The sequence below is a fragment of the Perca fluviatilis genome, chromosome 12, assembly GCF_010015445.1.
Source record: "Perca fluviatilis chromosome 12, GENO_Pfluv_1.0, whole genome shotgun sequence".
NCBI classification, from domain to species: Eukaryota; Metazoa; Chordata; class Actinopteri; order Perciformes; family Percidae; genus Perca; species Perca fluviatilis.
The window spans coordinates 34,950,979-34,963,530 of NC_053123.1; the positions used below are offsets into that span (position 1 = coordinate 34,950,979).

Genomic DNA, 12,552 nt, shown 5'->3' on the forward strand with positions numbered 1-12,552 from the left:
CGTCTGCCGAAATTAACACTAACTCAAGGGTGTGAATTCAGCCTTGCCTCTCTGTAGGAGGAAAAATCAAAGAGAGGAAAGGAAACACATAAAAACCAAGTGGAACGAGACTAAACAGTCAAAGATTTCAGCAGTGAAGGACCGACTAATAAGTTTGCATTTTCAGAGAGAACTGTTCTTCTGGAGACTTCAGAGTAGGATTCATTAACCCTTGTGTCGTCTTCCCGTCGGCCATGCAAGATGCAACTTTCAGTTTTTCTGGGTCAGAATATTAAAATTAAAACCGCAAGACACTTTTGTCACTTTTCACGAAGTTCTGGTTTTTCCTGCGATTTTTTAAAGACATATTTGCTGTTTTTTTAAGCTTTTCTGCGACATTTCTGTCACTTTTTTTCTCGATGTCTTTGTCACTTTCACCGAACTTCTGGCACTTTTTCGCGATGTCTTTGTCGGATTTCTTTCAGCGTTTTTTATGACATTTTTGTTGTTGTTTTTGAGGCTTTCTCCGACATGTTTTGGTCTCTTCTACCGAAGTTCTTTTCTCAAGTTTTTTCTTCAAATGCCATAAAATTTAATAAAAGAACCAAATTCAATGAAAGTAGGGAACTGATCATTTATTTTATTTCATTTTATTTGTGAAGAGCATTGTAGGGAGCCATCCACGTTATTATAATTTTTTTTTTTACAATTTGGTTAGATAGATAAATAGATAGAAGATACTTTATTCATCCCCATGGGAATTCGAGTGTCCAGCAGCTCACACATAAACACACATTCCCACACACCACACAGTTCCCCATAATTAATAAATAAATAAGTTGGTTGTCATTACCCATTATGGCGTACAGTTTGTTGCATGCACACCCCTCTACTACTAATGAAACCCAAATTTCTGATATAGAAACGTTTTGAAAATGGGTCAGATTTGACCCCCGAGGACACGAGGATAGTTATAGAAACCACTAGAGCGAGTTAACGTGTGTGTTGTGTGTCCCGCAGCCCGTCACCGTGGTGAAGGACATCTCGGATCAGTCCGTCTTCGCCAACAAGGAGGCGGAGTTTGAGTGCGAGGTGAAGATCAACTACCCCGAGATCACGCTGTCCTGGTACAAGGGCACGCAGAAACTGGACACCAGCGACAAGTACGACATCAGCATCATCGGAGACCGCCACCTGCTCCGCATCCGCAGGTGCACGCCGGCGGATCAGGGGAACTACCGCGTGGTCTGCGGGCCGCACATCTCCAGCGCCAAGCTCGTCGTCACCGGTCAGTACCGGAAACAGCTGGCAAACTTCCTCTGGAATAGCATTAATATTGGAATTGTATTTGATTATTTAGGGCTCATAATTCAGCCTATTAGTAATGTTTACTACTCAGGCTAATCAGCATGTGGTGGTTGTTGTTCTACGTTCTGTCCACTAGAGGGAGTTCAGACATTAGCCTCGGAGACCCACACACACACACACACACACACAAAACACACATGCACACACAGACAGACACACATACACATACACACACACAGACCTACAGGACACATGCACACACAGACAGACACACACAAACACACACACATACATACACACACACACACACAAACACACATACACACACACACACACAAACACACACATACACACACACACACACACACACACACACAAAGATAGAGACACACACACATACACACACACACACACAAAGATAGAGACACACACACAGAGACCTACAGGACAGACACACATACACACACACACACACACACACACAAAGATAGAGACACACACACACACACACACACACACACACACACACACAGATAGAGACACACACACAGAGACCTACAGGACGGACACACACACACATACACACACACACACACACACACACAAAGATTGAGACACACACAGACACACACACTGACACACACACACACAAAGATTGAGACACACACAGACACACACACACACACACACAGATACTGGTATCGGTATCGGACCATCTCTAGATGTAATATGTCACATGACAGCTCAGCGAGCTTTAACCCCTCCCTAACAGACTTTGCGTGTCCCTCTTTGTGTCTTCCAGAGGCCGAGGTGGAGAAGCACCTGCAGGACACGTCCGGTAAGGAAGGCCAGGCGTGCTCTCTGTCTTGTCAGTTGTCCGTGCCTAACGTAGAGGCTCAGTGGTTTAAAAACGGAAAGCGCTTAGAGATGAAGGGCAGGTACGCGTCCCAGGTGAAACACAAAGTCCAGAAGCTCGTGATCACGGACCTGAGAAGTGAAGACCAGGGCCGGTACAGCTGCCGGTACCAAAACCTGGAGTCCTCGGCCGATCTCTGGGTCGAAGGTTGGTACCCGGGAGCCGTGGTGGATGCTCTGCCCGACCACTAACCTCTTTCGACTCCCCTCATCCAACTCTGACACTAATGGATTTTGGCATTTTGCCCTCTTTTTTTCTAATCTCTTTCTTCTGGGATTTGTCTTCCTCTGTCTTAACCCCTCTTCACACCTCTCCTCTCGTGGATTATCTTGCAAAAAAAAAAAGCGTTTGTTGTGCTTTTATGTCCGTCTCGACTCAAATCCATCCTCCCGTCATCATAACTAATCATAAAAGAGAATGCAGGTTTAAGGAGTCTCCCCCTGCAGGAATTCAGATATAATGCAGGTTTAAGGAGTCTCCCCCTGCAGGAATTCAGATATAATACAGGTTTAAGGAGTCTCCCCCTGCAGGAATTCAGATATAATACAGGTTTAAGGAGTCTCCCCCTGCAGGAATTCAGATATAATGCAGGTTTAAGGAGTCTCCCCCTGCAGGAATTCAGATATAATACAGGTTTAAGGATTCTCCCCCTGCAGGAATTCAGATATAATGCAGGTTTAAGGAGTCTCCCCCTGCAGGAATTCAGATATAATGCAGGTTTAAGGAGTCTCCCCCTGCAGGAATTCAGATATAATGCAGGTTTAAGGAGTCTCCCCCTGCAGGAATTCAGATATAATGTAGGTTTAAGGAGTCTCCCCCTGCAGGAATTCAGATATAATACAGGTTTAAGGAGTCTCCCCCTGCAGGAATTCAGATATAATGCAGGTTTAAGGAGTCTCCCCCTGCAGGAATTCAGATATAATGCAGGTTTAAGGAGTCTCCCCCTGCTGGAATTCAGATATAATGCAGGTTTAAGGAGTCTCCCCCTGCAGGAATTCAGATATAATGCAGGTTTAAGGAGTCTCCCCCTGCAGGAATATTTAACTTATTTTTCCAAAAATATTTAACTTATTTTTCCAAAAATATAAAACCTATTTTTCCAAAAATATTCAACTTTTTTCTTTTTCTTAACCCCTCTTCACGCCTCTCCTCTCGTGGATTATCTTGCAAAAAAAACGTTTGTTGTGTTTTTCTGTCCGTCTCGACTCAAATACATCCTCCCGTCATCATAACCGTCCCATAAACACTTCCTGTGATCATCATTTCTTGTCTTTTTCTGTTCTGCAAAAGCCCAAATTTACATTTTTAATTACGTTTACTAAAAAGGCAACTGCTTTGCAGTTTAGCTATAAGAGGGAGCTGTGCAGCTAATTCAGATTTTTTTTAATCCTTGTCCCTTTCTTATGGGATGAGTCTCCCTCTCTCTTAACCCTCTTCACGCCTCTCCTCTCCTGGATTATCTCATACAAACCGTTCTGCCATCATCTCAATCATTGTCTTTTTCTACGTCCGTCTCGACGGTTAATATTAATGGACAGAGCATGTGTGACGCCACCCATTGGTAGGTGGAGATCTGCTGTGAGTCGTCGAGTTTGCCGTTAGGGGCGCATCCATCCTGTTTGGGGATGTGAGGATTTTAGATGAGAGGGAGGATGGAGGGAGGAGCCGTAGACTGTTGGGCGCTATCTGACTGTGACGTTAGCTGAGAGTTGGCTACGCTGCTTACACGCTACGTTACGTTACACACTTTCACCGGCAATCTGCTGCTGAAAGCTAGCCTACATAATTCGAGGTAAGATGTAGCTTCGCTAGGTTTTAAATATATCTTTGTCCCATAGTTATATTACATATAAGACAGGCCGCAGACTGTCAATCACATCATAGCCATGCCCTTAAACACTCCCTGTTTTATCGCCGATTTTAAAATCAACGAGACCATAATTCACTAAATGAACATCATTCTGTGTTGTAGAAGACTTAAAACTAGCGATTGAGACCATGAACTCATTATGGAAATGTTTACTGAGGTAATACATCAAGTGAGAAGTGGGTCACTTTCTCATAGACTTCTACAGAAATAGACCTCCTTTACAACCGCACGTGTCGCCCCCTGCAGGAATTCAGATATAATGCAGGTTTAAGGAGTCTCCCCCTGCAGGAATTCAGACAGAAAGCAGGTTTAAGGAGTCTCCCCCTGCAGGAAGTCAGATATAATGCAGGTTTAAGGAGTCTCCCCCTACAGGAATTCAGATATAATGCAGGTTTAAGGAGTCTCCCCCTACAGGAATTCAGATATAATACAGGTTTAAGAGTCTCCCCCTACAGGAATTCAGATATAATGCAGGTTTAAGGAGTCTCCCCCTACAGGAATTCAGATATAATGCAGGTTTAAGGAGTCTCCCCCTACAGGAATTCAGATATAATGCAGGTTTAAGGAGTCTCCCCCTGCAGGAATTCAGATATAATGCAGGTTTAAGGAGTCTCCCCCTACAGGAATTCAGATATAATGCAGGTTTAAGGAGTCTCCCCCTGCAGGAATTCAGATATATTGCAGGTTTAAGGAGTCTCCCCCTGCAGGAATTCAGATAGAAAGCAGGTTTAAGGCACTTCCGCATTTGCAGCACCGGCTTTGTCCAATAATATTAACAGTCTACGGTTCTCGACTCAAATCCCCTCCCCCTCCCCACCCACCCTCCCAACAACCCGTCATCATAACCGTCCCATGAACCCATTTCTAACCGTGTGGATGTTGTGTCGATGAGAAGACTACCATTTCAAGTGTTGTCATACATTCCCAGCTGTGATGACCAAACCCGTTTACCCATTCACGTCTTTATCTGTTCTAGCTGAACAAATTCATTTCACCAAACGCATCCACAACATCGAAGTCAACGAGCGCCAGTCGGCCACCTTTGAGTGCGAGGTGTCCTTCGACAACGCGGTCGTTTCGTGGTACAAAGACACCTGGGAGCTGCGAGAGAGCCCCAAGTACAACTTCACGAGCGAGGGCCGAAGACATTTCATGGTCATCCGAAACGTGGCCGTGGAAGACGAAGGTGTGTAGAGCGCTGGCCAGACGAGCCCCCTAGCGGCCCGTCACAAAGCCCTGTAGATTTCTGTTTTCATGACCTGAGCACTAAACGTCTTCATTAATAATCCCGTGTAGGCGTGTACTCAGTGATTGTGAGGTTGGAGCCCCGAGGAGAGGCTAAGAGCACGGCTGAGCTTTATTTGTCTGGCAAAGGTACAGTTCCTAGTCAGACGACCCATCCTTTTTCTGTGTTTCTGTGCAGCTTTGGTCTGGTTGTGTGTCTCTATGTTGTCTGACACCTTGTTCACTCTCCCCCCTCTCCCACCCCTCTTTCACAGAAATTGAACTAGCAATGGTGCCCTTCGGTAAGTATTTTGTTTTCTAGACATCCTCTTGTTTCCCCGTCTCCACCAGAGTCTTTATTTATATGTTTATTCATCTCTGTAATCCAGGCTTTTACATTCAACTTTTTCTTTCAAAAATATTCAACTTTTTTTCAAAAATATTCAACTTTTTCTTTCAAAAATATTCAACTTTTTTTTTCAAAAATATTCAACTTTTTTTCAACAAATATTCAACTTATTTTTTCAACAAATATTCAACTTTTTTTTTCAACAAATATTCAACTTTTTTCAAAAAAATATTCAACTTTTTTCAAAAAAATATTCAACTTATCTTTTTCAAAAATATTCAACTTTTTAAAAAAAAATATTCAACTTTTTTTCAACTCCTTTTTTTGTAACACTTTATAGATCTTTATTAGAGCCGATATTACGATATATCGGCCGATATTAGGCATTTTCCAAACTATCGGACTCGGCTTTTAAAATGGCCAATAAATTAATATTTAAAAAATAAAAACGGGCGAAACACCCTTCAACCATGTTCTGAGTGTTGGTGTTGCATAGTTTGTCCACCAGAGGGCGCTCTACAATCCTCCATCATAACAGCAATGCTCCAAGGTCCAAACGCGCCTGGCTTTTAAAGGGAATGGGAGATGATCTCTGATTGGTTGATTGCATGTGCAAACACACCTCTGATTAATGAAGACACTAAGTACAACTCTTTAGAACCAGGCGCCCGGCACACAGAGACACTTTTTTCCACAGTCAAACTAGCAAAAGTGGATTTGGACACGCCCTAAACACACCTGCACCAGGCGCTTCACACCGTGCGCTCAGATCGTTAAAGTAGGGCCCGGAAAGTCTGAAGAAGAGAAGTACATATAGTAATTTCTATGGAGATGATACAGCGTCTCGTCTCATTGGTGGAAACTGGCAGCTTTCACACCGGAGACTTGCAGGGAGACAAAAGTTTACACTCGTCTCGTCCAGAATCTTTGTTCTGAACTGAGCTTAACAGGCCCTGTTCACGTGAACACAACTGCTTTTTCTGTATCTTTTCCGTGCATCTTTCCTGCATCAAGATTTAGGGATCTGTACAGATTACAGGACACATTTATACATGTAATATTGCAGAAACAAACTGTCTTTATTTTAAGCCTTTCAACAACTCTGGCAAACGCTGGGAAACAAGAGCATCTTCCAAACACTACTGTACACGCAGTCCTGTTTCTCTGAAATAAAGTTTTGGTATGAACCATATTCCATATTCTGTAGATGTGCCAGACTCCTCAGTTCAGAGGCCTGAAGTGCCTTCATCGGTCGCCATTCAAGGTAAGACTGGAATCAGAAGCAGGTTTCACTTCACTTTAAAGGGTAACTACTGTTTTTTTCAACCTGGACCCCATGTTCCTATGGTTCTGTGTCTAAGTGACTGATGGGAACAACAATCTTGGTCCAGTATTAAGTGAGATCGCTGCAGTTGGCAGCGGAGAAACAAACTGCAATGTTAATACGGTGATTGTCCAGCTTGTATTTACCTTCACTAAAGTGCTGTTTTTGCCTCTCACAGACTCAGATTATTATTCTAAATGTCTGACAACATTATGGAAAGGATCTCTAAGGAGGTCAACCTTTCTGTTAAAGATAAACATAAAAATATCCACAAAATTGCATTTACTAAACGCACCAGACTCCATGCAAATAAACAGTGATTTAAGCATTGTAAAATACCCTTCATTCAGAGTCGACAGAAACAAAATAAAACTATGAAAAGACGTTTTGGGTCGTCTTTCCACTTTTCCAACCATCACAACTCTAGTTTTGGTTGAAATAAACACATAGTTTACTGATTTACATGTGAAAATATATTGGCTATAAACACACTAAAAGTTTTTTTTTTTTAAATGGAGTCTGGTGGGTTTAGCGCTAGCGACTTCAGAGCTGTTTTTTGTTAAACAGAAAGGTCTTAAAGAGTTTTTAAAGGTCTATCTCTGAAGGGATCCTTTCCATAATGTTGTCAGACACTTATTAACAACAGAACTTTTAGTGGACTCTAACTGCTGCTGAACATTAGTCCTGTAGGGTTACATTACAGCTTGGTCCGTGGCTGCCGGTTCAAAGCGTTCACATATAATACTGGTCCAGTTTCAAAGATTGCTGTTTCCATCAGTCAGTTAGGCTACGTTCAGACTGCAGGCCAAAGTGGCCCAAATCCGATTTTTGGGGTCAAGTGACCAGGTCAGGCTTCTTCATAAGTAGTGTGAACACTCAAATCTAGCCCAGATCTGATTTTTTCAGATCCGATTCAGGCCACTTCCACATGTGGTCCTGAATCCGACCCAGATCAGATTTTTTTCAATGCGACCGCAGTGTGAACAGCCAAGGCGGATTTGATGTGGCTTTTACCTCAAAACCCTTGCTCGGGCTCCTTGTGAGGAGGGCCGCCCCTGCTTTTAGTGCGGCTGTTAACCGGGGCGGACTGTCCTCAGTGTTCCCCAACTGCGCGTCGCATCGCCAGGGCGGGGATCGGCTCACGTAAAAAGGTGATGTCGGCAATAGACACATTTTAAAAGGTCATGTGAACAGCCAAACAAAAAATCGGATCTGAGCAAAAAATCAGAATCAGGCATTAAGAACGGTGTGAACGTAGCCTTAGTTTACAATTTTCAATTGCTATATATGTCAGAGGTCGCACACCTCTGGAGCAACTAGGGGTTAAGTGTCTTGCTCAGAGACACATTGGTTGATGTATTGCAGTGGGAATCAAACCAACATTTCCCACACCAAAGGCATGTGTCATATCCACTGCGCCATCACCACCCCAAGTTAGACCCAAAACATGGGGAAATAGGGTCCCTGTTGAACAAAACGGTCTTTTTATCACACAGATGTAAAAACAACTTCTGTAAAAGAAGTTTGGACTGAAACCCCCTGAGCTCGTGTTTCCATAAAGTTAAACTGACTCTGTGAATCTTAATGGATCTCTGGCTGAAATCCTTGAATTTAAAGACGATGTTTCGTAGCAAATTAAAACCACATTTTCCTCTGAGATCTACCATCAAAATGAATGATGATCTTTTCTTGTCTTTTAAAGAATCCGCTGAATTCTTTCAGTATGAAGAAGAATGTAGAGGTATTTACTGTGTTTTTATACTTAACATCCTGATGGGATTTTACCAAAAATAAATTAACACGAAAGTGATTATCTTTGTCATATACTTCAATAACAGATTTGATTTAACACTGCTGTGTGAAAACACAATTCATTTACTTTTTTTTTTTTACTGTTGTAATCCCTCACTGACAGTCAAACTAATCCATATTTCTCACAATGTATGAAAACTATTGTCTTTGTTTTTAATAACGGAAACAAAACAACGTTTTTGCTTTCTCAAGAATCGGCTGAATATTCGTATCACTATGAAGAAGAGGTGAAGGTGGAGCAGAGAGGTACAACATGTTGTATTTCTTCTTTTTCACTCAAACTTCATCATCATCTTCATCATCCATCAAACCATCAGAGCAGATCTGGGAAAAAAACTATATGAAGTCATTCATTCAGAGCGATCAATCCTTAAAACATTCAAAACGTTTTTAAGTACATACTGTATCTTCCCCGGAATATTTAGTCTTTATTTTGCACATCACAAAAGTACAATAAATAAGCATAAATAATAAGGATTAAGAAAAGTTTGATCATGATTTGTTGTCTGAAAGAAATGTGCTTTTAAATCTTAATCTTAGGAAACTATAAGGCATGGCTGTAAGAACTAAGGGCGCTTTCACACCTGCCTCGTTTAGTTCGGTTGAATCGAACTAGAGTTTGTTTGCGTACCGAGACCTGCTTGATGAGAAGGTCTCGTAATGCTTTCAATCCAACTCTGAAGCAGTTCGTTTGTGGTGAGAACGTGATCCGACCTCTAACCGCACCAACTATACGTACTCCACAAGTCTGAGCTGATGTCTCCTGTAGTCAGGTGTGTTCAGCAGTCTGAGCTGATGTCTCCTGTAGCCAGGTGTGTTCAGCAGTCTGAGCTGATGTCTCCTGTAGTCAGGTGTGTTCAGCAGTCTGAGCTGATGTCTCCTGTAGCTGCTGCTAAAGTTGGAGACAGACGCCGGCAGAGCGGAGCGAAGTCTCGGTGAGCATAGCAGACGCAGTAACGTCGCTCCCCAAACAATGTCTGATTATTTAAATGAAATGAGCTGGTTTGACCACGGAGACGTCCAGAATACAGGAGTTCCTTCCTGTATTTCCTTTCTTGCTCCCGCCCCCCCCCAGACACATCCGACCAATAAGAGGAGGGAACGTTCTTGCGTGATTTGTAATGACAGATTAAAATCTGTCATTAAAGTCATCAAACAAACTACAGGTGTGAAAACAGCCTTATTCTCTCTGAAAACATGGACCAAATAATAACTCAATTCATCTAAAAGTCATCAGTAAACAAATAAGCAGTCTATCTTTAATTATAATAATTAAGTCATTTATTTCTCTCAATTCAAGCTCAATAGAAAGTGTCTCAGAATGTGAATTTACCCAAATCTGCCTCTTCCGTTCATCATAACTCTGTCATTGTGTCGTCTGACTGATCTCTGCCCACGCAGGCTTAATATCAAACTCTTTGTTGGTTTTTACATGTTAGTTTGTGTCCAACCTTTGAGGATATGTTCTTTTTTCACTCTTTTAACTCTAATCCCATCTTCCATCCCTCCATCACACACTTACTCACTTCGTGTGGCGCCATTTCACAGTCAAAGTCGCTCGTCTGGTTGATCTGGATGTTTAAACTCAGCTGAGCGTTCATCAGGACATTTAAACTCATTGAAATAGTTTCTGGCGGTCCAGGCTGACATTTAGATCTGTGACTTTGTTAAACTGTGAAACGGCATCCGTAGTTTCCGAGCACAAAGTGTCTCATGTTTGCCGTCTTCTGTCGCACCTTCAGAGAAGTTTGAGAGCTGGACAGAAGAGACGGTAACACAACAGGTGTCCACAGCCAAAGGTATCGGATCCCAGTAACACGCAGGCCGGACGCCGGCGATATGTCTGTTAATACCCGTGTGTGTGTGTGTGTTTGTGTGTGTCTGAGCCGCTCATAACCATGGCTCTCTCTTAACGTTTGTCCTTAACCTCTTTCACTTTTTGACTTCCTCTCTTACCATTTTTCCAATAACTTCTCTTGGTTCCTTAACTTCAGTCTGAGGTTAATTTGGTTATTTTTTACGGCTTCTGCTTACCTCCTAAAGCGCTTAATTTCTCACTACGAATGCATGGGTGTAGATAATAAGTATATTTTTTGCTTTGCGTTGAATTTCACTTCTAATTGGTTAATGGTTACCATAACGGTACGTAACGTAAGTTTGCTTCTGATTCTTCTCACACTATTTAAAGTTATTGTCTGTAAGAGTTTCACATAGTTAATTGTCTAGAATTGTCTCAGTGGACTTTCCCGCTCTAAATTTAAAAGGAACGCAGAGTTACATCAATCACAATATTTAAGGTTTTTCGTAAAAAGTTGGTTTTACTGCCGTAACTTCAGACTGTAATGTTTTCTGACAGTGATGATGATTCTGGATGTTTTTCTGTTTTCTTGTTTTCCCGCTAGCTGCCAGAGTTGCCGTTGAGGAGAAAGTAGAGACCAAGAAAGTTGAACTGAGAGAGGAACTCCCAACAAAAGGTACCAAAAAACCTGAAACTCTTCCAGCCGCAGCTCAGCAGAAAATGCTAACTTATTCGTCCGTCCTCCACTACTAAAATCTTTGACTGTTTTGTCTTGTTCTGCTTCGTGTTCATTCTTTTCCTTTCCTCTCTTATTTTTATTTCTTGCTACAGAAACACTCATTACATTACATGTCATTTAGCTGACGCTTTTATCCAAAGCGACTTACAATTGCTATATATGTCACACACTTCTGGAGCAACTAGGGGTTAAGTGTCTTGCTCAGGGACACATTGGTTGGTGTATCGCAGTGGGAATCAAACCCAGGTCTCCCACACCAAAGGCATGTGTCATATCCACTGCGCCATCACCACCCCTCTCAACTGTAGTTTGTTGCTGTTGCTTTTTTTTTCTTATTATCCTTCTCTGTAGTTGCTTTTTCTGTCTTATTATTATCTTCCGCTGTGCTTCTTTGCTTCACCTGCGAATGCACAGCGTATTTCTTGTGTCGCTAACACAAATCGGTGTTTTTTAAGTTCCCAAAGCTGAGAAAAAACCCGAAGAAAAGCCAACCGCAGCCGTGAAGGAGCCGTTGCCACCAAAAGGTACCAACATACCTGTGATGTTGGCATGTACCTGTCTAATAATGCATTCGTCTATACACTTTTCAAATAGTTTAACATTAGTGTGTCTGTGTGATCTTTCACTTAATGTTGTTATGTTGTGAAATTTCACTTAATTTTACTGACATTGTTGAAGTACCAGAAGCCAGAAAGCCGGTGGAGGAAAAGATTCCTGCAGTTTCAGTCCCAGAGAAGAAAGTTCCCACATCCAAAGGTAGAGATATGTGATTTCTAACATCTCTTTACTAAACCTCTTTGCAGACGACATTGTCCTTTTCTTTGACTATTCTGTTACGATGTGGTTCAGATTCAGTTCTTGTTCCTTTCGTTGTCTGGTTTTCTTTCTGATTTTCTGGTTAATCGTGTGTTTGAATGTATCTTAAAAGAACCAGAGGAGGTAAAGAAGCCCGCTGCTGCTCCCTCGCCGCCTGCAGAGAAGCCTGGAGTGCCAAAGAAAGGTACTTTACTTCCTGTTGTTTGACGTCTTATCCAGCGTCTTTAGTAGCATCTTACTTGTGTTTACCGCCACGTAGCTTCTCACCTCTTAATGTCTGTCTCTTCTTGATTTTCTGACTTCAATCTTACTTTGTTCCCTGTATTTGTGTTGTATGCAGTTTTAATGTCATAACGCTCTTAGCTTCACTCTTTATTGTGTATCTGTCGAGTGTCATCTCACTCTCTCAGTGTTTCC

At 42.1% G+C, this 12,552-nt stretch overlaps 2 protein-coding genes across 2 annotated transcripts in view; both read left to right on the top strand.

Annotated features, from left to right (window-relative positions):
• The window catches only part of tgfbr2l (transforming growth factor beta receptor-like), a 435,413-nt gene that overhangs the window by 329,437 nt on the left and 93,424 nt on the right, over positions 1-12,552 (top strand). The gene's annotated exons all lie outside the window — the stretch shown is intronic.
• LOC120570023 (titin-like) overlaps positions 1-12,552 on the top strand; it is a 208,193-nt gene that overhangs the window by 123,545 nt on the left and 72,096 nt on the right. The window contains 13 exon segments of the mRNA XM_039818258.1: positions 1,000-1,267; positions 2,090-2,350; positions 5,050-5,259; positions 5,370-5,447; positions 5,573-5,599; positions 6,854-6,910; positions 8,673-8,711; positions 8,975-9,028; positions 10,525-10,581; positions 11,185-11,256; positions 11,775-11,843; positions 11,998-12,075; positions 12,248-12,319. Coding sequence (XP_039674192.1) covers positions 1,000-1,267; positions 2,090-2,350; positions 5,050-5,259; positions 5,370-5,447; positions 5,573-5,599; positions 6,854-6,910; positions 8,673-8,711; positions 8,975-9,028; positions 10,525-10,581; positions 11,185-11,256; positions 11,775-11,843; positions 11,998-12,075; positions 12,248-12,319 — 1,342 coding nt within the window.